Here is a 22518-nt window from a genome sequence, read left to right as displayed (position 1 = left end):
GTAATATATATATTTTTAAATGCAATAACTTTATAAATTCATTACAATATTCTCACATTCTTAAGAAAAATATAATTTTCACAATAACCAATCCATATATAAAGTAGGCATGTAAATAATTTTCATATAATATTTGAATCCCCTACATTATGAAGAATGTGTATTAAAAGATTTTTCATAAAATTTAAGGATATTTTTATTTAAAATTTATCAACCTCCTTAAATTTTATAGTCTGAATACCTCTTAATATCGATGTCCGTCGTGCATCGCACGAATTAACGTATACTAGTATGATAATAATTATAAGTGTCCTAATAAAATGTGTGAATGGTCTGTATCATGCAAATATTCTCATGAGAGACCAACTCAAAAACTTTTCGGAGTTGAAATTTGTAAGGATAATTGAAGATCCTCCGGAAAGAATTAGGGATATGCACTTACAAAATACTAATAATAATTTAGATAACAGTCTTTGATATGAAGCTGCGAGAAAGACACGATCATTTCATGATTATCTAGAAATAACGATAACCTTATTTAATCAAAGCTGCTTGTTATTCAAACTTCAGATCTTGGCCTTATTTGAAACAATATTAAAATAATGATGATTGATTGAATACAACTATACACCCGCTGCAAGGATCATCGGGACAATGCATGTGCATGGGGTAATAAATTTACTAATACCAACATATTTATATAGTAATTTATTCAGTAATGTAATAATGAGTCAATACTAGTATTTTATTTGCTAAACTTTAACTCTTTCTGTTTCTATTGTTTATGTATTTTCGAGACCTGTTATTGACAAATGTAATGGATGCTAAACGTGGAACCTCAAAATATTATTTTCATTTGTTAGATGTGATCAGCGACTTTCTTGGTTTGATGTGATGAGCTGGGTGGCTTCAATTTTTATTGTATTTATTTATTACTGGCCCAACAGTTTTAAACAATATTTTATGTATATTTTTGCCCTAATTTCTTTCTTGTGTTTGGCGAGGTATAAATGAACCTTAAATTTAGGTAGATGAGGAATATCACTTGTCTACAATAAGAGTATTTGTTTTTCAATTATTTTAACTCAGCTCTTAATTCTTTTAAAGTAATTAAAAGGACCGAACCATTTAAAATAATTTGATCGATGGATATTAATTTTTATTACAATAATGTCACACCCCTTTTAATAAGAGTATGAGTGATGGAGGTGTTTATGTTTATGTGAGTTTCGTTTATGCTTGGATTAGCATTGTATATAGATTTTATCAAAATAAAAATAAATAAAGCATTGTATATAGAAGATTAGTAGCATTAATTCTCCAAGAATATCTATTTGAATTCGTTGATCCATTAACTTTTGATCTTCAATCCGTTGGAAGCTTTTTGCAATAACCACACAACAAAATCACACTTTCAAATCCTCAGCACCTAAATTAGTCGAAATCGATCTTTTAATTATTTGGCCAATTTTTTTTTTCTTTTTTTTGATCGGGAAAAGAGGATTTTATTAAAAGAGAAGGCGAGGTACCAGGGGTACCAAAAAGAAAAACAACAGTCCTGTGAAACAGGCGAAATCCAAAGAAACAACATAAGCAAAAAGTACAGAAGACCAAGCTCTGCAACCCCTAGGTAGTGGCTTTTGACAGCCAAGATCTAAAATCTGTAGGTTGGACCTCCAACTTGTAAACACTCTTCCAACTCCAGATCAAAGATTTAATCTCCCAGACCAGATTTTCTTTGTTCCACCCACCTGTTTTGATAGGGATGTTGGGGGATGTGGATATTGGATTAATAATAAAAAAAATAAAAATATTTTAATCTCTAATTACACTCACTAATTGAACCCCTTATTTTTCTTAATCAGCCCAATTAATTATTTTGGTTCTCCCTCCCATATCCATTACGCACATTGTTTCTCTGGCCCTCCAAATTATGTATCACTTGTATATGTACTGACGCTTGATTAAATATTGCGCTATGTCAATTTCATAAGTGAGCAAGTTGTTGCATTTCAAATTTCAATACAATATGGTAAAAATGGTTTGGTCGATTTTGTTGCATTTGTCAATTGTCTCATGATTACATTATCCTGCACGCCTTCCTCGTCTTTTCATTTTTCATACACGCATTTTTCCATCAAAACACTCTCTAGTCTTTACATCATAAATTACACAAATATCTATCCCATATTACCCAACATCACAAAATTTATCAGCAATATACTCCACCCATATTCAAATTTTAACTCAAATATTTTTAAATTTATCAATTCAAACTTAATTTTATTGCCAGTAGGTGTAAGTATGAATTGGTGAACACAAGTTTTGTAATATCTCGAGCGTTAACAATCATATTACTCTGTTGTGTGATGTTTGTCGGTATCTCGATCTCAGTCCATGCCTACAACTAGGGATGTCAATGCAGCCCGAAACCCGTGGGCCGACCCGAATAACCCGACAAAATTAGAGGGTTAGGGTTGAAAAATCGCAGCCCGAAAAAACCTCCAGCCCGATTAGCCCGCACCCGACTAACCCGGAACCCGATAGGGCTAGCCCGAAAACCCGATGGGCTGGCCCGGTGGGCTGACGGAATTATGACTGATGCATCCAGTTACAACTTCTGCTATGTTTAGATCTATGGTATTTGCTTAAATATATATATGTAGCCTCATTAAAAAAAATGAAATTAATTAGTTAGAATATATATGTGTATGTGTGTGCAATCTCATTAAAAAAAGTGAAATTAATTACAGATTTTTTTGTAGAAATTGATTATTAGTATTTCATTAGTTAGAAATTAATTATTAGTATCTCATTTTAAAGTGATACCAAATTTTTTTTTTCTGTCAATGAGACGTGCATGACAAATCCACTAATTATTCAGTAATAATCCAGATTGATTCTAGTGCATTGATACTTGTTAAATTTTACTATCTCATTTTAATATAATTTTGTTTATGTAATCTTGAATATCTTATATTTTTGCATTTCATGCTTTGCTATATAATTTATATCTTTAATATCTATGTATATTTTATACATTATACATTATAGATCATTAGGAATAATAAAATACAAATAATAATTTTATTTTTACGCCTTTTACCTGATTAGCCCGATGGGCTAGCCCGAAACCCGAAAGTTTAGGGTTAGGGTTGAAGATTTACAACCCGAAAAAATCTCCAACCCGATTAGCCCGCACCCGACTAACCCGGAACCCGATAGGGCTAGCCCGAAAACCCGGTGGGCTGGCCCGATTGACATCCCTACCTACAACCCATGCCATGCCCACGCAATCACACCAAAATAAAATAAAAAATGACTTCCAACTACAAATAAATACTAATTAAATATGACTCGTGAAAACAATAGTTTACTTTCTTCAAAGAAATGTCAATATAATTAGTCCCCATGCTCTACACATTTTCCACTTCATTTCCTGCAGAAAGATGCTTAGAGCTCAGGCCAGCCCCACCACTCTCCGGCGGCCGGAGGCCTTCCCCGCCGCCGTGAAACAGCACAGGGCCTCCAGCCTGCCCGGGCTCCGGCCCGGGAGGCGGGCGGCAATAAGGGCTGTGATCAGCAGTGGAGATAGCAAAGCAGGAGTGGAAACAGCAGAGAAGGCTGTGGAGAGTAGTAGTGGAGCTTTGGAGACTTTTTCAACAAGTGGAGGTGTGAGTGTGAGAGCAGTGATCAGAATAAGGAAGAAGATGAAGGAGAAGTTGCTTGACAAGATTGAGGATCAGTGGGATTCTTTCCTCAATGGGATTGGGAGAGGGATCTCACTTCAGCTCATCAGCCAAGAACCTCATCTTGGTATATACTCACTCACTTCTTTTTTTTGTTAGATAGGGGTTGACCTTTCTCTTGCATCTTGTGCATCTGTTGTTGTCAGGCAAGAGTGGTGAGACTTTTGTGAGGGGGTGGTTGCCAAGATTATCAGACAATCCTTATGTGGTGGAGTATGGAGCTGACATGGTGGTGTCAAAGGATTTTGGGCAGCCAGGAGCTGTAGTTGTGACCAATTTCCACGAGAAAGAGGTGTTCTTGATGGAGATTGTGGTTCATGGCTTCAAAGAAGGACCCTTATTCTTCACGGCTGATACATGGATTCATTCCAGGAAAGACAATCCTGAAAGCAGAATAATATTCAAGAATCAGGTAGCCATCTATTCATAGCTTGATTTGTCATTCTTGATACTCTACTTACCTCTTTGTGGTGACAGGCTTACCTGCCGTCTGAGACCCCAGCTGGGATCAAGAGTCTCCGGCAGCAGGACCTGTTGAGCGTTCGTGGCGATGGGAAAGGAGAGAGGAAGCTGCACGAGAGGATATACGATTATGATGTCTACAATGATTTAGGTAATCCTGATAAGGGCGAGGAGCTAGCCAGGCCGGTTGTGGGCGGTGAAGACAGGCCTTATCCTAGGCGTTGTCGGACTGGTAGACGTCCCACTTTGACAGGTATGGATGGAGAGGAACCCTGCATTGCTGTTTTCTTGCTCCTACTGTTTTTGGTATCACTCACCTTCAACGTTTTTAATCAGATCCCGATGCGGAGAGTAGAATCGAGAAGCCTGATCCCGTGTATGTTCCTCGTGATGAGACGTTCGAGGAGGTTAAACAGAACACCTTCTCAGCTGGAAGGCTCAAGGCTGTGCTCCACAACCTGATACCATTGATCGTTTCCACATTGGCTAGTTCGGACGTCCCGTTCACAAACTTCTCCGACATAGATAATCTTTATGGTGATATTCTTCTGCAACATGAGCCAAAGGAAGCTAAAAAGAATCAGCTCCTTGCCAATCTCATGAACCAAGTATTGAATGTTGGTGATAAGTTGCTCAAATACGAAATACCAGCCATTATTAGGCGTAAGCGCCACTCTCTGTCATAATACTTAAAATCAATGCAACAAGGACATGCTTTGATCTATCTTTATACTCTCCAGGTGACAGGTTTTCATGGCTAAGGGATAACGAGTTTGCACGTCAGACTTTGGCCGGGGTAAATCCTGTTAACATCGAGCTACTAAAGGTATCATTTTTAGCTTTGTTTTGGGTTGAGATAGAATGTGGTACCTTTGTTTATCATCAGCTATAAATGGGGACTGTAATTTGAATTCAGGAGCTTCCCGTTACAAGCAAACTAGATCCTGCAATATATGGCCCTCCAGAATCTGCAATCACAAGGGAAATAATAGCCAGAGAGCTTAACGGACTCAGCGTTGAAGAGGTAATTATCATGACCAAATCATCACTTCTATTTGACAAATTTGTAAGCTTTAACAAAGAAACTGAGTCTCCTGCTGTATTTACAGGCTATAGAAAACAAGAAGCTGTTTATAATTGACTATCATGACTTGCTCTTACCGTTCATTGAGAAGATGAATGAGTTGCCTGATAGAAAAGCTTACGCTTCCAGAACTGTCTACTATTTTGATGATGGCATTCTTAGGCCGATTGTTATCGAGCTATCACTTCCTCCAACTCCTTCATCTCCAAGGAACAAGAAAATTTATACCCATGGGCACGGTGCTACCTCTAGCTGGATCTGGAAGCTGGCTAAAGCTCATGTTTGCTCCAATGATGCAGGCGTTCACCAACTCATGAACCACTGGTAGGACTCCGTAACATAAATATCAAAGATATGACATGTCAGCATAAATATCAAAGATAACGGATTCTTTCTTCAGGTTGAAGACTCATGCCTGCACGGAACCTTATATAATTGCCACTCATAGGCAGCTAAGCTCAATGCATCCAATCTACAAACTACTACACCCCCACATGCGGTACACCATGGAAATCAATGCCCTTGCAAGGCAAAGTTTGATAAACGGTGGTGGAGTCATAGAGGCTTGTTTCAGCCCCGGAAAGTATGCCATGGAGATAAGCTCTGCTGCCTATGAGAAATTGTGGCGGTTTGACATGGAAGCATTACCTGCAGATTTACTTCACAGGTAGTAATTTTCTTCCAAAACCATGAACTCAGTAAGGCCTCTTTCCTGGTTGTTGCTTTCTTTGTTATATTGATAAACACATTTCACCGTGCAACTTCTGCAGGGGAATGGCTGTTGAGGATCCCACGGTGCCCGGTGGTGTCAAACTTGTAATAGAAGATTATCCTTATGCTGCAGACGCGCTTCTCATATGGGCTGCCATACAGGAATTGGTAGAATCTTACGTTGAGCATTATTATTCGGAACCCAATTCCATCTCATCTGATGTGGAGCTTCAGGCCTGGTGGAACGAGATAAAGAACGTGGGACATTATGACAAGAGAAACGAAACGTGGTGGCCAAACCTCAATACACAAGATGACTTATCGAGCATACTTACAACCATGATTTGGATTGCTTCTGGTCAGCATGCTGCTATCAACTTCGGACAGTATCCGTTTGGGGGATATCCACCTAACCGTCCGACTCTCATGAGGAAATTAATCCCTCAACTGGGTGACCCTGAGTACGAGAAGTTCCTTCAGAACCCCGAGTACACTTTCCTGACCTCGTTGCCCACGCAACTCCAGGCTACAAAGGTTATGGCTGTCCAAGACACCCTATCAACACATTCTCCAGATGAAGAGTACCTCCATCAGTTGGACCAGATTCACAGGCTTTCCTCTAATGATCCTCAAGTTCAAAAGTTTTTCGAAAATTTTTCTGTGCAATTAGAAGAGATAGAACGAATCATCAATCTAAGGAATAAGAATGTAGAACTGACAAACAGAACTGGTGCTGGTGTTCCTCCATATGAATTGCTTCTACCCACTTCACCTCCTGGCGTTACTGGTCGTGGTATTCCCAACAGCATTTCCATCTGACTTCGTGCTCCGGGTTTGTGTTCAAGGGAAAGCCTGTAATCACTGTTAGAGAGTATCTATATCTGCATCTGTCAGAATAGGATATAAAACACGGTTGTCCATTCAGCTTTAAAAATCAATGTATATTCCTCGTTTGCTATTCCTTTACGCATCATTTATAATCAAATGCTCTTTGTGCATAGATAATAAACTCAATGTATTACATCTTTGTGAATGAACAATATTGAATGCATTTCAGTTGCTCTTTGAGCTAAGACAGCGGATGCTAATATTACAACTTTGAAGCTATGTGTGTTGCTTGCTTAATTAATTCCTTTCTCAAGACTTTTCCTGTGGCGTTCTTTGGTATAGCATCTGTGTAGAAGACGCGTCTAACTTTTTTGTACGGAGCCACCTAAAAATCAAAACAGGCTACTGTGAGAAATCGCCAAATGGTTATTGTTAAAACTATGTACGACTGTTTCACTTACCTTTTGTGCCACAAAATCCATGATCATCGACTCATTTATCGTGCTTCCTGGCTGTCTAACTACAAAGGCTGCAGGTATTTGGCCTGCATCATCATCAGGATACCTGCAAAGTGTATTTCTTGATGAAAAATCGAAGCCATTACTCTGTTCACTGGTTATATATTAGAGTCAATTTGTGCACTTATTTCCTTTGATTCGTGAACCTCAATCACACAAGAAATTTCAAGAGTTAAAAGACTATTAGTATTTATTTATCAGTTCGTTTTTGTTCTGCTTACGGGATCACAGCTGCATCAACAATGGCTGGATGTGATAGCAGCAGATCTTCCAGTTCTGCTGGAGCAACCTGCTTGTTATATTAGGCATTAGAAGATTAGAAAAAGATTTTTGAAATATGAATCTGACTATATGATGATGTGCTAAGTCATAACTTGAAAGAATAACAAAATCTGAGAATCATTTAATGATGCAGATATAACCTGGTAGGCATTGTATTTAATCAAATCCTTCATTCTCTCCACATGGAACAGGAGCCCATTGCCATCGAAAAAGCAAATATCACCGGTTCTCAACCATCCCTCTGAATCAACCATTGCTGCAGTTGCTTCTTTATCATCCACATAGCCTGCAGCAAGCCAATGGATTTTTGATGAATCTTGCTTGAAGTCGAACTACATAAAGTGAAGGGGGAGAGAGAGATGAAGATGCCTTTCATCACCATGGGGCCTCTTATCCAGAGCTCCCCTGGCCTAAGAGGCGGCAAACTGTGGCCGGTGAGAGGATCAACGATTCTGGCCTGGCAGTTAGAGACGAGACGGCCGTTTGAACCTCTCACTTCACTTTCATTGCTTCCTAAAGGTCGAGTGACTCCTGCAGTTGTTTCTGTAAGCCCATATGCCTGAAATAATATTTTGATAAACCCTCCAATGATTGAAAATTAAAAGGTTTATCAGACTTCGATTTCTAGCTAAAATTATGGGTTTTTTTTTTTTATCTATTACTTTTCTACCGGAAAGTTAAGATCCAATTGATTAACAATTTATAAAAGCTTACAGAAACACAAACCTGCACCAGCGATACATTGGCAAACTTGTTCTTAAACCTCTCAATAACTGTACTCGCCACCGCAGCTCCGCCGCACAGCAACACCTCTAAGGACCTCAAATCGTACTTGTCCGCCACCGGACTCTTAACCATCGCCACCACCAAAGGTGGCGCCACCGCCAAATGCGTCACGTTAAACTCCTCAACAGCTCCAAAAATCAACTCCAATCTCCTCCCGCGCCCACTTTCAGGCTCAGCAGCCGCCACCACGAGGCTCCCACCCAGCGCCACCTCCCTAAGGCACACCATGAAGCCGTACACGTGGAAGAAGGGGACCACACAGAGCGTGACCGGAGGGGACGTTCGAACCGCACGAACCGCATGCACTCCAGCGATCGCCGCGATGAGGTTCCGATGCGTCAGCTCCACCCCCTTGACCCTCCCCGTAGTGCCCGAGGAATAGAGAATCGCCGCCATGTCGTCCTGGAACACCTCCGGCGGATCGAATTCGGCGCCGCAGGGGAGCAGGAGGGATTCGAACTCAGGAGAGTCGAGCACCACCGTCCCCTGGGGCAGAGGCGGCAGCCTGGCGGCAGTTGCGGATGTGACGAAGGCGATCGCCGGTCTGGTGAGGTGGATCTGGTGGGAGATGTCGGAGTCGGAAGAGAGGGGATTGGAAGGGGAGACGATGGCGCCGAGGGAGAGCAGGGAGAGGTAGAGAAGGGGAATGTGAATTGAGTTGGGGGAAAGTATAAAGGCGACGTCGTTCTTGTGGAGGTGGAATTTGCGGCGGAGATTGGAGGCTAGGGATTGGACGAGATGGGGGAGGTGAGAGAGGGGGATGCGGCGGCGGGTGGTGGCGTCGATGAGAGAGGCGGAGGTAGGGGAGGAGCGGAGGAGGGAGAAGACGTAGTGTGGGAGAGAGGAAGAGGGGAAGGAAACGGAGGGGCGGAGGCTGTGGAAGATTTTGGTTTGGGGAGAGAAGCCGCTGTTTGGATCAACTATGGAGCTTGAAGATGGCTCCATTGTTCCGCCGCCGTGTGTGGTGGTGGAAGACTTACGTAAGTAAATGCAATGTTTTGTAGTAACTTAAATTTGGCCATTCAGAATGATGAGTAACATAACACTCCAATTGCCAAATCACTACGAGGCCTATCCAAGCACCAAAATTCTCTTTCAAAAAACCATTAATTCAAATCTCAATATTAATTATTAATCTTAATATGTGAGCTGTGTTTTATTTGGATGTTGAATTGTATTTATATTTATCTAGATAATTAATTTAATTTATAATATTATGATTAATTGATTATTATTTGATTAATTACATATATATATATATATATTGTATTTAAAAAAAAACAATTACAATATGGTGAATATCCATTGAGGCTTTTCTCAAGTTCTTTTTTTTTAATGTGTAATGTGTAAATAGAGCCAAAATTATTTTGTAGGAAAAAAAGATTTAGGTAGTCGAGTCAGTTACGACACGTATATTTGTTAAAGTGAATTTTGTTGACTATATTTATAAAAATTATTTACTCGGGGGCCCATTTCCTATTGATATTTATAAAACTTATAAAAAAATAAATAATATAATATAATACATTTAAATGATAAATGCAGTCAAATGGATCATTTTGAAGCAAAAAATAAAAATAAAGTAATATATATATATATAGATAAAATTATATATATATATATATAATTATATATAAATAAAATTTAAAATTATATATATATATATATATATATATATAATTTTAATTTTGTAAATTAATATTCTTTTAATTGATATGAGTATAAAATATGCTATTCATTCAAGAAATTTCAATAGTAAACGTCCTTATGTAATTTGAATAGTAATAAATGTTTATATATAAAAATATATATTATTTTTAAATTATTTCCTCCATCCCATTTATGACTCTCTATTTTTAGGCACAATTTTATTAAAAAGGAAAATGATTAAAGGATAAAAGTGGCGAAACCCACAATTTTGTATGAGAAAAATTGGGCTTTTTTTTTTTTGAAATAAATCATTATTAATATGACAAACTAAAAAAGAAAGTGAATCGTTATTAATGGGACGAAAGAAGTACTATACATTTAATTCATTTTAATTTTACCATCAAGACCGATTTACCTCCATAGTAAGTTTAAGGGTTCATAATTTTATGATTTTTAAGTGAAGATCTTCCATCGGAATATTGTTTATTTAAGTTTTAATTTTAATCACCTTAGCATGTTTCACATACATATTATAAATACTCATTTCGTCTAATTGATAATGCAATCTATGCACGAGAATTAAAGAGATATTTAGAGCATCCACAACGGGGCTCGAGGAGCGAGCGTATTGCTGCTGGGGGAGCATGCACCACGGCGCTGGAGTGTGAGTCCGGTGCGAGCGATGAGAGAGAGAGAGATGCGTAAAAGGGACGTCCAATAGAAAAAAAGAAAATAAATAAATAAATAAATAATCTGGAAAAAACTTGAGACAACAAATTGTTCAAAAAAATTAGGAAATTGTGAAAGAGTTTTTGGAGGGCAACGACACTCTTCTTTTTATTTTATTTTTTATTTTTTTATTCCTTATTTTCTTCTGCAAATACTATACTCTAGATCATTCAATTCACACAATTTTTTACTTTATCATCTTTTTAATCCTACTCATCATCTTCAATTTATCTTCCTTTCTTTTTGTTTTGCTAAAACAAATAGAGCGTGATTGGAAAAATTGATTGGTGGAAATTTTTTACCGTTCTCTCAGGAATTGAACGCCTTCACTCCGGCGGATCTTGAGAGAATAAACTTAAACAACAATTTTGTTCAAAACAATGATGTCGCCGAGATACCCGTCATGTCATCGACGACGAAGCAATGCGGCGGCTACACCCTGACAAAAACGGTGCTCATATGTATCTTGTGGACCGAAACTACACTAAACGTCGTCAAAGGAGCCGATCAAACGGCTTTCGTCTATTGGGGAGGAATCGCGACGAAGTACAACGAGCAAAAATCTATCAACATCGTTCCACGCAATGTAACGTGAAGCAAATCAAATTGCACATCCAACGAGTTCAAAATGATGTCAAGGTGTGGAAGGCAATATACGAAAAATGCCGAGCCAATCTGGGAAGCGGCATAACCCATTTTTATTTATCTTAATTTTATTAATCACATCATTTTTAAACATGAATGCCAAACATACACTTACATAAAAGAGCCATTTTTATTGTTTAGCCTTTGTTGTCGGGCTGGATCCTGCGCTACCTATCAGCCAACGATGATGAAAATTACCAGAGGTCTGAAAATAAACCCAAATTACTGGACCTCTGGAAACAAACCAAATAACCAGATTCGATTAACTATATTTCGTCCAATCTTTTCTTGGAAAAAGTTGGATTACAATCCCGAGTCCACAATGAGTTAATTATTCGAGGAAAATTAATTCGTGTGGCTTTCACTTGAATTCTCATTAAGTCGTAACAAGAGACCCGAGAATTTTTCAGGAATGAAACTCATTACTCCATTTAAGGAGAAACATTTTTCCCAACAATAAATTTTGAAAAGAAAATTACAGATTTACAAAGATTCAGAGTGGTCAATTTGACATTTAAAATAAATTATTAGTTCGTTTTCGATGCTAAATATCATTTTGAACTATTATTGGAAATGCATTTCGACACACTTTCTGTTAAACTAAACACAGATCCAAAATGCATATAAGACATCAGTCGGTACACTCCTCAAATAAGCTGTGCCTAAATACACATCAACTAGCACAATTTAATTTCATATTGCACATTATTGGCAAATTATGCTCCAACAGTTATAAAGCATGGAAACATATTTCATAGAAAACCAACATTTAGTAAAACAGAATCCGCCACCACGCACATGCAGCACCAAGGCCACTCCGGTCCGCTTGCAGGCAAGATAACGCTCCACACCGGGTACCACTTGCTACTGAAACTATGATCAGAACCTGCTGCTACTACTTTCAAATTCGATCTGGTCAATAATCTGACCAGTGACCTTTTTGTCACATAAATGTCAAGCGACTACATAGCTGCTGTACGCATGTCAAAACATCAGAAAGTAGGAAACAGTTCAAATTTCCAGCTCCCATCAACACACAAGAAGAAGATTGATTATCTAACCCTGGTTCACAAGTCCCTAAATAACTTTTTATGTACCAATGCTCAACCAACAAGAAATACCGCTCGCAATTACTAGCCTTCCATTTAATTCACCAAATATCCAATAAGTGGTCTCCAATAACTCTAATATAATGTGGTCCACTCCACATACCAGGCTATGAGCCTCCTTTCTAAATTCCAGCTGTTGATTTCGCATCATCTCCCTTACATGAACAAACCCTAAAAAATATGTTCTCCATGACCTAATAAATGAACAGCTAGTAAAAAAGGACCAGTTCAGCTTCCCTTGCAGTATAGAGCAATTGTTCTCTTACTACCAGGAATGAAACTAAAATTCAAGGAAAGAAACACATTCTTCAACCTCCACCCCCCAAGAAATAAGTGATCGCTATTAACTGCCAGATGAATCATGTGTTCAGGGTGGATGACAATTGGGGGAAGTTGAACGGTTAAGAAGTTAGCTATTCTTTCATCAACATTGTAAAGTCACAAAGCACATTCATAATCATTTATCAGGACAACTAATAGCCAAAGCAAGTAAATATATCAATCACCAGAAATTTCTGTCTAATCTCTAACGCACAAAATCATGGTACCTGCATCGCAAATTAGCCAGGTTTTAGGATTCCTGCCACAATAGAGATATATGGTCACCACTGTCAACGAAAAATACAGTCCAAGGGAATAGTGATCAGAAAAAACCTCCCTTCAATTTTACCAACATGGATGCTTAATGAACTTGATCACAGATATGACCATGGTGTGTGGTAGCTTCCTCTAGTTCATACACTGCTCTAGAACATAGCAACCTGTTAATCCATGCAAGTGGCAACCAAACCTAATTAAGGATCTCAATTTGGTTTCTCTGTTTTTTCAACTAAGAACATTTTTCAGGTCAACTAAAGAATTAGAGTTTGGATAGAGGCACTTCAAAAGCTGTTCTACAGTACGCAATAAAGATTATTCCAAAATTACATAATTATGGATCATCACAAGGAAGATGAATGAGAAAGCATACAACTGATCAAGTCGTGAGTCTCGTGACATTATACAGAATTCAAGCAGAAGAGAGATATAACACCACATACGTCCAAGAGTCTGTAGCCATTCTACAGTTTACTATGCATGCAGTAATTATCTGAAGCTTACATAAGTCGAGGGTTTAGACGTTCCCATGGATACGCTGGCGCCTCTGAACAAAAGAAGACTTCTTACATAGCAAGAGACATGACAAGAGCACAAATGCATTAAGGGTCTAGCCAATAGCCATAATGAAAAGGAAAATAACACCAACAATAATGGCAAAACTGGTAGGAACTAAGCTGCACGATATAACAAAATTAGTATGCCCATGCCCATCGACAGCCAGACAAAAAGAACAATAAACACTATTTATGCCCTTTATCAGTCAAAAGGTATTTTGACTGCTTACATTAAAATGTTGGAAGGATATTTTTTCACTGAAGTCGGGAGAGATAGATCAAAAAACCTTACGCCGAAGTACATAATAGTTGCTTAAATAATTTAATAGAACAATAAAGTTGTTGTGTACCTCTAGAGCTTCAGGAGAAGCGTATGACAGAAAATAATTTGGACATTTAGAGAGCCAACCTACGTGACTGAACTCACGAGCCTGCTTGCTTGGATACTGCAGTCACATTTCAGATGAATGTCATAAGGATCAAAAGTCAATGCCGCACACTATTAGTGCTACAGTGAGGGACAAGATCAGGAAAAAGATAGGTCAATTAGCTGTAAAAATAGGTTATGCAAGACCGCCGGGTATCCTAACAGCAATGACCATGAAAATCTACTATCTTAATGAGCCAAGAAACAATGCAATCTTACAGACCCAGTTTTCATCTTGGATGACAAACCGATCTAATTTAAAACTAAAAAATGGTCAACAATCATATTGTCTTAACTTGGAAGGAACACAAATTCCTGATATTGGCAGTACAACGTACAAGCAAGTGAAGATTATTAATTATATTAAAATTGTAATAACGAGAGAAAAAGTTCCTCAGCAACAAAAGTGCCATCTTAATTAGTCAAGGAAAACTAAATCGACTTATCTACTGATCAACAATGTTTTGATCCTTGTGCTCACCACATGAACTGATTACATCCAATAGCAAGAAGTCAAGAACAAGGAAAACCACCGATAAGGAAAAGACTAAGACAACAATAGCAACAGATTTTAGACTGCTGCAACAAACATGCATTTCTAAATAGGCAGGGTTAAGTTATAGCAAAAAAATTAACTTAGGACATTTCAAACTATTAGGTAGACCAAAAAAATTGCTCTTGCAAAAGAAAAAAACCTCCTGCAATTTATTAATGCAGGACCTGTAGCCTAAGAAGCATCGAGACTCCAAACAACTTAAACGTATGATTTCCGACAAATAAACTATTAAAGAGAAAGCATGTAATGCGAGCTATTTTTCTTGTTTTCTTATAAGCATGCTCTGTAACATCCATTGAAACACATTGATGTGGTTATGTAATCTACAGGTTGGAATGTCATACAAGATCCAAGATGACATAACACCATTGCACATATATAAAGCGAATTTCAATCCTTAATTACATCCATGTAATTAGTTCTAATATTTACCTCCTCCAGAGTGCTAAACTTGGGGTCAAATTCTTCGGCAATGAAAAGCTAAGAATCTCCCCTCCACTTTACATCACCATCTCTTGCAAACACAATACAAAAAGTAAAATAGATAGCACGCTAGGAGTGTAGATGTATACCATAGCTTTGTTATTCAGAATCAATTTCAAGAAAATTGTTTACAAGGATCAACATAAAATATGTTACATGTGATTAACCAAAAACAGTTTCATCAAAGGAAACGCCTTATGCCACACCTTTTTGGGCAAGCATCAGAGCTGGATCCAAATTGTCAGCCAACCCCACAAGAAAAGCCAGCCTGCAACATATCTGATTCACAAGTACAGGCCAAACAAAGTTTTTCCCACTACTGCATCATATGTGCCTGATAAAAAACAGCACGAGTAATAGTCACACAATCAATGTGTGCAACTTCCTTTTGCTCTCACCTCAATCATGTTCGTCCCAGATATGGCTGAACCCAAAGAAGAACAAAAAACAGAAGCTATTGGCCAAATAAACCACCAGTTCCTAGCTCTCCTTGCTTTTCCTTCCTCTTCAGCTCCTCTAGTGGGTCTGGACTCTTCATTACTCTTCTCATGCGCCTGATCATATTGAAAACTATCAACTATAACTGAAATTCTTACAGAGAGAATGTCCATGAATGTCTAGTAGAGATAAGCAAATACCTGTCTTGTGCATGTTGAGCAGGAAAAGTAGGCATAAATTCCTTAGTCTTAGGTAGCGGGACTTCACGAAACCATTCATGGTTGAGAGCAGCTTCAGCAGTTATCCTCTGCATAGTTTCCATTTTCAGTTAAGACAATAGAAACAGGAGATGAAGGTCACCACACAAAGAAAAACAATGAACAGATTGAAGATACCTTCTGAGGGTCATAAGTTAAAAGCTTGTTCAAAAGGTCAAATCCAGCATCAGATAGAACAGGTGTCCCAGTAAAAGATGTGGCCGGAAATTTCTTGCGCAAAAGGTTGTACCTAACAAATTAGAACTGGTCAGAAGCAACAAAATAGTATAGTCAACTGACACACACTGTCACCAACGGAGGCACGAAAACCAGCCAGAATCACCCAAAGATGGACGCCTGGGAAAACAGTGAAGGAGAGAACATAAATTTTGAGGCCAATTTAGTAAGAATTGAATATAATAGATACGAATACTTACTTATGCTTGACGAAGTTCACCTTTGCACCAGGGAGGTCAGAAAGGCCAGGCCATATTGTCTCATTGGGGGTGCCAAGAATCTTGAATATCTGTAGGCATGACCACCAATTAAAACAAGTACACAGAATATAATCAAGAATCATAACTTATTTACCTTGCCAAGCTGCTCAACCTCTGACTTCCCATTGAACAAAGGTTCTTTCGACAATAGCTCAGCCATTATGCACCCAAGCGACCACATATCAATTGCCGTCGAGTACTGCTTTGCTCCTAACAGAAGTTCTGGTGCCCTGAAAGGTAACATCATGATTTGTAAATTACTTTAAGTGAAGAACCAAGCAGAACTTTGGATGCAGCACAATACAACATGATGAAACAACTTTCACAATCACAGTCACAGACCAATTAAATTATGATGAAACCAAATAAAATCAATAAAGGACTTGAAATTGACACAATTACAGCAAGTCTGCATGTTATTGTGTTAAAAAAAATAGTGCTAGAGCAAACTCCTATACACACAATGGCAAAAAAAATACTTAAGTCGTGAAACTCAGAGAACTGAAAAAATTTGCACAAGTAAATGGCACTACATAAGATAGCAGAAAACTAGAAGCTTGTTGAAGCAGAAAGACTCACCTGTACCACAAAGTCACGACCAGGGAAGTATAAGGTTTCAGAGGACTGCCATATTGACGAGCCAGTCCAAAGTCACAGATCTTCAACTCACCACAGTTATTCAAAAGCAGATTTGAAGTTTTCAGATCACGGTGCAGAACCCAATTATCATGAAGATACTTGATCCCCTCTAAAAGCTGAAGCATCAGACATTTAACCTCACTTTGACTATAAGGTTGTTTCATTGTCTCCATCAATCCTTTGAGATCATGTTCCATGTACTCCATTACCATATATATACTGTCAAGGCTGCTCCCCACAACAACTTCTTTAACATCCACAATGGATGGGTGATGAAAAGAGAGAAGAATGTTTATTTCTCGAAGAGAAGTCAAAGGAAACCCTTCTCTCTCATTAATCATCTTGACCTTCTTCAAAGCCACAATTTCTCCTGTTTTCTTGTCCTTGGCTCTGAAAACAATCCCATATGTTCCTTCGTCAATCCTATTCAATCGTTCAAACTCATCAACACTTCTGCAACCATGAAGCATATTAAAGCTCCTCTGTGGAGGATGAATTGGTTCTGGCGTACCATGAGAGCCAACATCATCCTCTGATTCAGAGGCAGCATGGCTAGCATCACTACAATCATAATTTTGATCATCATCTACCTCTATGTAGTCATTCTTATCAACAGTATCATTGTAACTATCTCTACTGGAAGACCTTACACGTTCATCTGATCCCAACGACTGTGCCCTTGTTCCTTCAGAACCTTCTCCAAGCCCAGGACTAACTGATTTCCTGCCTATCCTTGCTTCCGCTGACTCAGAACCAGCCTTCCTCTTCATCTTCCAGTTGTCCTCATAATCAGAAATCTCACCTTCATCAGCTGGCGACTCAGCATCATTTGCCCATCTGGATGATGTTATAGTCCGTGGCACATAGTCGTCGTCATCATTTGCCTCTGGTCTCAGGTCATCAACTCTATCTTCTTTTTTGGGTAATAAAGAATCTGTTACGTCAGGCAATTCTGACAAGTAAGGCATTGAATCAATTTCAGAAGGTGGGGCCTCAAAAATTTCAACAACATTGTCTTCAACCAATGAGGTCTGTTCCACAGCATCATGAATAGAGTTAGACTTAAGGGAGTCAGGCAAAGGAGGCGGTGGTGGTAGTGGTGGCAAGTTATTAATTTCCAACATTTTCGTACTTCTGGTTGTTCGAGTAGCCGCCTTATCGTCTCTGTCCCAAACAATTGGGGAAAACTTCCTCTTTTTATTTTGAACAGGTGACAACTGTCTCCCACTATCCAATATTGTAACTCCAGTTTCTTTATTATTAAATTGAATTTCAGAATCAGTAGCACCATCAGACCCATCACTAGACAGCTCCCCAGGTTCTCGATCCATGGGGCGAACTATATACCCACACCTCCTAGGCGCGCCACCACTACTTCCTGAATCACTCCTGCTAGAAGTAGAGCGATGTCCACCATTCATCATCTCCTTTTCTCCGATATCTCTTCTTCTGACCCTATCCCGATACTCGAGACTGCCTCGACCCCGGATCTGACCCCTATCATAGTCCCGACTGCCTTTCCTAACCCGCTCATATTCACCATTTGAATAGCCAATTTCCTTCCTTGACATCCCAAAATCAGCCTCACGGTCTCTGAATTCATTTTCTCTATAACCCCCGTGCCTTCCAGCGGCCATGGATCTAATTACGAATCCGCTAGAGTGCACAAACAAAACCCTAGACCTGACGGAACTCCCCTAGAAATTGAGTTTGCAAACGTATTTTCCCGACTTACCCAGACTCAATCTATCACCAAGCAAATAGCCTAGTTTCTTCAAATTGAGATAATAAACAAAAACACTAATTTCCACAAAGCAAATGGCTTCAATTTTCAACTTCCGGAATCGGAATTCGAAAAACTTGAGTTGATGTAGCACGAACTAAATAACAGCAAAAGAAACAACGTATAACCAAAAAAATTCCCTCCGTTTGACTTCCCAACCCAAAATGGAAGGACAACAGAATCAAACAAATTCGGAAAAAAGAGTATAAAACCCTAAAAAATAAAGCCTGCGCGATCTCTTGAATCTATGTTCTACCGTTTTCACGCGTACGTAATCAGAATTCGAAAGGCTTACCGGTGAAGATTGCGAAGGAAATTGTAGAGAAAGAAAGCGTGTGGTGGCGGCGGATGGTTCTAGAAGATGATAGGAGGCGATGAATTGAGTAACGATGGAGAGCCAAATTGCGACGGCGTTGAAAGAGAACCTAAGCTATTGGGCTTCCATGTGCCTTTAAAGCGAAATTTGGCCACTAGATTTTTCTATATTATTATTATTATTATTATTATTATTTATTATTTAATAAATTACTAGCGCAGGCGAAGCTAAATATTTGAACTCTTATTTGGGTTTTTAGCTAATTTCAGAAGAAGAGAATATTGATTTCTTTTTTCTCGTTATGCCAACAGTTTGAAGAATTTGTACATCTTTAAATCTTATCTGATTGTATATATGAGAGATCGATACTTTTGCATAACAAGGTTGAGTTCAAAACAAATTGAATTCTATTGATTTATTTAATAAATAACTGAATTTAGATACCATTTTTTTAGAGAAGAATTTAGATACATTATTATCGGTATATGATTATGAGTGTGATTAATTAATTATTAGACTTGACCCAACATAATGTCATTTTTTACTGAGCTTATTGATCCAATTTTTTTTTTTTTTTTTGAAGCTAAGCTTATTGATCCAAAATAACTTTGTATTTCTTTATAGAATGATGTATAAAAATAATCCGATTATTAAAAAATAATAAAAAATACTTAAATTTTCATAAAAATTGCAAAAAATATACTATCAACTTACATTTTCGAGCTCGAATTATGACGTAGAAAGCTCAAAGTTGGTATCTAGCCCATACCATAGAATAATAGTCCATCGCATGTAACAAAAGGTAATACTCTGTATTAACTATCAAGATTAAAAAATGAAAATACTAACGATTTTTTTATGGAAAATATATGAGTGAAAATAAAATAAACTCTAATTTATACAGTCCTATGCCACCAACCCCCAACTTTGCGCGCCGCCACCACCCAACGCTGCCACTGCCACCCCCTTCTCTTCCTCTCCACAGTAGCCGGAAGCAATTGCTGCCGTGAGCAGCAGCGCGATTTTGTTGCGCCACCACCGCTACTATCTGCGACTACTGTTGTACCGCCACTTCTCCGATCTCTCTCTCTTCTTTACCCCGTCCCTCCACCACTATCGCAATTGTTGTTGTGCCGCCACCATCGTGTAACAATATATATATTCTACACTGCACGATTAATTGTATTTTGATAATGACTACTACTATTTTTACAACTTCATACAGTATAGTATGTCTTTGGATAAAGTAGGGAATTGCCTAAAAAGAAAGGATAATGAGACATCAAATAAAATACGAAAACTGAATCAGAGGATATCCCAGGTGCAACCCAGCAAACTCAACTTCCCAAAGTAAAGAGAGAGAGGCCTTCCAATAGCTAGCCTACTAATAATCTTCCATTCCAAAACGTCTCACAATGCAAGATGCTAGGTTAATGTGTGCTTGCAAGAAACAGAGAGAGTTGTATAGTATTAAGTAGAGTTTAAAGTGTGAAACATCTTATGCTATGTTATCTTATAAAAGTAGATACAAATGGTGTTGTGCTACCAGCACAAGGAAGGCAGCTTGAAGGAGAAGGACGAGGGCAGATGCCCCGTCCTTCTTATATAGTCCGCCCGTTGAGAAGTCTTGACGGCCTTCTCGTTCAGCTCCGCCTCTGCATTCGCCCGCTTCTCCTCTGCTATCCTTCGACTCGCTGCCAATTTGTTGCTATACTTCTCCTGCGCTCGAGACTTTAGCCTCTCAGCTTTCACCTATACACACATCATGATTCATTCATAATCAACATCATCAATATTCAGGGACGGATCTAGGAATTTAATAATGACCGGGCGAAATTTCACCGGATGATTCTAATAAAGTTTTAATAAAGAAAACGAGTTGAATCTTAAATAATTATTTGAAATGACATAATTATGACCGGGCGAGATTAACATATATAGATAAAAAAAAAATTAAAATCATACATTTATAGGTAACAAAAAAAAAATTGACCGGGCGACGGCCTGGGGTGCCTGGCCTTTAGATCCGTCCCTGTCAATATTCCAATTCTCAACCAAATGGAACCGTTTATTCACCTCTACTTTCCGCATCTGCATTTCAGCTTTCCTCTTCTCATGATTCTCCCATGCTTGAATCTTCACTTCTTCGCGTTTAAACCTGTACGATCGAGCATTTGAACGATGAGACGATAAAAACAAGTTGGCATTTATCCCAATCCATGGGTAAATTACCTAGCCATGTACTTGGCACGCTCGGCCTCATCCCAAGCTGCTGCTCGGGTTTCTAGAGGATTAGCCGTGGTCTCCGAGTCATCCGTAGCAGTAGCGGTCACCGGAGACACAAGAAGAGCGCTGTGAGACCTGACCGGAGTGGAGGTCCCCGAAGAAACAGGGCTCCTGGCAGCCGGAGTGGTGGCCCTGATGGGGGTGGCCGTGCGAGACGGCTCCTGGCTCGCAATGGGCGTCATCTCGGTCCCCATATCCCTCACACACACGGACCTAACCACCGATTTGGAAGGCCTGTTGATCCTCCACACAGACTCATCACAGTCCACAGTCTTGGTCTCCACATCAAATTGATCTGCACCAGCGTCGTCCTCGTCGCCACTCGGGTAGTCCTTCTTGGGCACCGGCGGCACGATCAATCTGCGGTCGTCGGCATTGGAGTTGCGGGGAGAGGCCTTGCTGGGATTCTTGGACAGATTCACCAGCCACTTCTGCGCGTCGTCCCATTTGGATGGGGTGGGTTTGCCTAAGGTATGGGAAGCACTGCGACTGAGTGTGAGGCCATTGCTCTTGAACTCGAAGCTCATACAACTACCACCTCCTCCAACTTCTTGTGTCAAGCACCCCTTATCCTCTATGGATCTCATTCTCAATCCAAGAATCAAAACCCCTTCATGTCCTAATTCAACATTAAATTTATATCAAATCAAATGCCCATTTCAGGAAAACGATCCAGATCTCAGGATGAATATCTGCACTGTGTTTTGAGTCACACAAAAACCCATGCCGAAAACAAGCAAAAATAGATTATTAAAAATACCAACTTGAAAGATAAATCTGGAATCCTAAGCAAACTTGTGATTCACATAAACAACATCTGAGAAAGCATAAAGAAAACATTTAATATGCATCCCCCAGAATCACATACATTTAATTTGTGTTTTGAAGGAGCTGAGCACAATCAAAGGGTGCAGAGAATGAAGGCCTCGAAACCATGAATGAGGAAACACATTTTAGCATAAAAAGAGTTAGCAGAAGAAGTTGAGACGGACCGAATGGTTGATAAAAACGGAGTAGTAATAATATTAGTATAATATTCGCATATACTATGCATGGTGAGGTAAAAAGGATAGCAGGCAAAAGCAGTGAAAAAATTCATAGATTGCTACAACTATGGAATCTTGGGAAG

The 22518-nt window shown here is 38.9% G+C and overlaps 4 protein-coding genes and 1 long non-coding RNA gene across 12 annotated transcripts; 1 reads left to right on the top strand and 4 right to left on the bottom strand.

Annotated features, from left to right (window-relative positions):
- Positions 1 to 2309: 2309 nt before the first annotated feature.
- Positions 2310 to 3403, bottom strand: LOC130995591 (uncharacterized). Its single transcript, XR_009092211.1, has 2 exons — positions 3271 to 3403; positions 2310 to 2401 (listed from the first exon to the last, which is right to left on the bottom strand). It is a non-coding gene; the product is annotated as an uncharacterized LOC130995591 (long non-coding RNA).
- A 46-nt stretch (positions 3404 to 3449) lies between these two features.
- LOC130995589 (lipoxygenase 6, chloroplastic) lies at positions 3450 to 6964 on the top strand. The gene is made up of 9 exons (XM_057920947.1): positions 3450 to 3816; positions 3896 to 4161; positions 4227 to 4464; positions 4548 to 4874; positions 4952 to 5037; positions 5128 to 5235; positions 5321 to 5619; positions 5696 to 5962; positions 6066 to 6964. The coding sequence occupies exons 1-9, from the start codon at positions 3450 to 3452 to the stop codon at positions 6823 to 6825; spliced, it is 2718 nt and encodes a 905-aa protein (XP_057776930.1). The 3' UTR covers positions 6826 to 6964.
- A 15-nt stretch (positions 6965 to 6979) lies between these two features.
- Positions 6980 to 9525, bottom strand: LOC130995590 (4-coumarate--CoA ligase-like 9). The gene is made up of 6 exons (XM_057920948.1): positions 8361 to 9525; positions 8004 to 8193; positions 7775 to 7920; positions 7574 to 7641; positions 7296 to 7398; positions 6980 to 7219 (listed from the first exon to the last, which is right to left on the bottom strand). The coding sequence occupies exons 1-6, from the start codon at positions 9363 to 9365 to the stop codon at positions 7097 to 7099; spliced, it is 1635 nt and encodes a 544-aa protein (XP_057776931.1). The 5' UTR covers positions 9366 to 9525; the 3' UTR covers positions 6980 to 7096.
- A 2599-nt stretch (positions 9526 to 12124) lies between these two features.
- Positions 12125 to 19253, bottom strand: LOC130995588 (cyclin-dependent kinase G-2). Of its 6 annotated transcripts, XR_009092209.1 has the most exons (10): positions 16945 to 19253; positions 16460 to 16595; positions 16306 to 16394; positions 16007 to 16118; positions 15812 to 15918; positions 15572 to 15727; positions 15380 to 15452; positions 15123 to 15204; positions 14058 to 14153; positions 12125 to 13314 (listed from the first exon to the last, which is right to left on the bottom strand). XR_009092209.1 is itself a non-coding variant. In XM_057920946.1 (6 exons), the coding sequence occupies exons 1-6, from the start codon at positions 18639 to 18641 to the stop codon at positions 15628 to 15630; spliced, it is 2241 nt and encodes a 746-aa protein (XP_057776929.1). In that variant the 5' UTR covers positions 18642 to 19253; the 3' UTR covers positions 15250 to 15627. The 6 variants fall into 6 exon arrangements, 1 of the variants encoding a protein (XP_057776929.1); XR_009092208.1 differs by having other exon boundaries at positions 15380 to 15727; XR_009092207.1 differs by having other exon boundaries at positions 12125 to 14153.
- A 1288-nt stretch (positions 19254 to 20541) lies between these two features.
- Positions 20542 to 22518, bottom strand: LOC130995587 (remorin). Of its 3 annotated transcripts, none has more exons than XM_057920942.1 (4): positions 22258 to 22518; positions 21336 to 22086; positions 21180 to 21261; positions 20542 to 20855 (listed from the first exon to the last, which is right to left on the bottom strand). In XM_057920942.1, the coding sequence occupies exons 2-4, from the start codon at positions 21974 to 21976 to the stop codon at positions 20646 to 20648; spliced, it is 933 nt and encodes a 310-aa protein (XP_057776925.1). In that variant the 5' UTR covers positions 21977 to 22086; positions 22258 to 22518; the 3' UTR covers positions 20542 to 20645. The 3 variants fall into 3 exon arrangements, with proteins under 3 accessions (XP_057776925.1, XP_057776928.1, XP_057776926.1); XM_057920945.1 differs by having other exon boundaries at positions 21336 to 22008; positions 22382 to 22506; XM_057920943.1 differs by having other exon boundaries at positions 21336 to 22008; positions 22258 to 22468.

Source organism: Salvia miltiorrhiza, chromosome 7 (genome assembly GCF_028751815.1).
Source record: "Salvia miltiorrhiza cultivar Shanhuang (shh) chromosome 7, IMPLAD_Smil_shh, whole genome shotgun sequence".
In the NCBI taxonomy this organism is placed as follows: domain Eukaryota; kingdom Viridiplantae; phylum Streptophyta; class Magnoliopsida; order Lamiales; family Lamiaceae; genus Salvia; species Salvia miltiorrhiza.
The sequence above is the reverse complement of the archived record's forward strand: the minus strand, read 5'-3'. Positions and strand labels throughout refer to the sequence as shown.

What these genes read in the sequence shown, in the direction of transcription:
- LOC130995589 (XM_057920947.1), top strand. Translation starts at nt 3,450, where the DNA reads ATGCTTAGAGCTCAGGCCAGCCCCACCACTCTCCGGCGGCCGGAGGCC. An exon ending in CAGCCAAGAACCTCATCTTG is followed by an intron (nt 3,817 to 3,895) that starts GTATATACTCAC and finishes TGTTGTTGTCAG; the next exon opens with GCAAGAGTGGTGAGACTTTT. An exon ending in ACGGACTCAGCGTTGAAGAG is followed by an intron (nt 5,236 to 5,320) that starts GTAATTATCATG and finishes CTGTATTTACAG; the next exon opens with GCTATAGAAAACAAGAAGCT.
- LOC130995590 (XM_057920948.1), bottom strand. Translation starts at nt 9,365, where the DNA reads ATGGAGCCATCTTCAAGCTCCATAGTTGATCCAAACAGCGGCTTCTCT. An exon ending in AGGCCCCATGGTGATGAAAG is followed by an intron (nt 7,921 to 8,003) that starts GCATCTTCATCT and finishes GGCTTGCTGCAG; the next exon opens with GCTATGTGGATGATAAAGAA. An exon ending in TTAAATACAATGCCTACCAG is followed by an intron (nt 7,642 to 7,774) that starts GTTATATCTGCA and finishes TATAACAAGCAG; the next exon opens with GTTGCTCCAGCAGAACTGGA.
- LOC130995588 (XM_057920946.1), bottom strand. Translation starts at nt 18,641, where the DNA reads ATGGCCGCTGGAAGGCACGGGGGTTATAGAGAAAATGAATTCAGAGAC. An exon ending in GTGAACTTCGTCAAGCATAA is followed by an intron (nt 16,119 to 16,305) that starts GTAAGTATTCGT and finishes CTAATTTGTTAG; the next exon opens with GTACAACCTTTTGCGCAAGA. An exon ending in GCTCAACATGCACAAGACAG is followed by an intron (nt 15,728 to 15,811) that starts GTATTTGCTTAT and finishes CAATATGATCAG; the next exon opens with GCGCATGAGAAGAGTAATGA.
- LOC130995587 (XM_057920942.1), bottom strand. Translation starts at nt 21,976, where the DNA reads ATGAGATCCATAGAGGATAAGGGGTGCTTGACACAAGAAGTTGGAGGA. An exon ending in CGTGCCAAGTACATGGCTAG is followed by an intron (nt 21,262 to 21,335) that starts GTAATTTACCCA and finishes TCGATCGTACAG; the next exon opens with GTTTAAACGCGAAGAAGTGA. An exon ending in TGCAGATGCGGAAAGTAGAG is followed by an intron (nt 20,856 to 21,179) that starts GTGAATAAACGG and finishes ATGTGTGTATAG; the next exon opens with GTGAAAGCTGAGAGGCTAAA.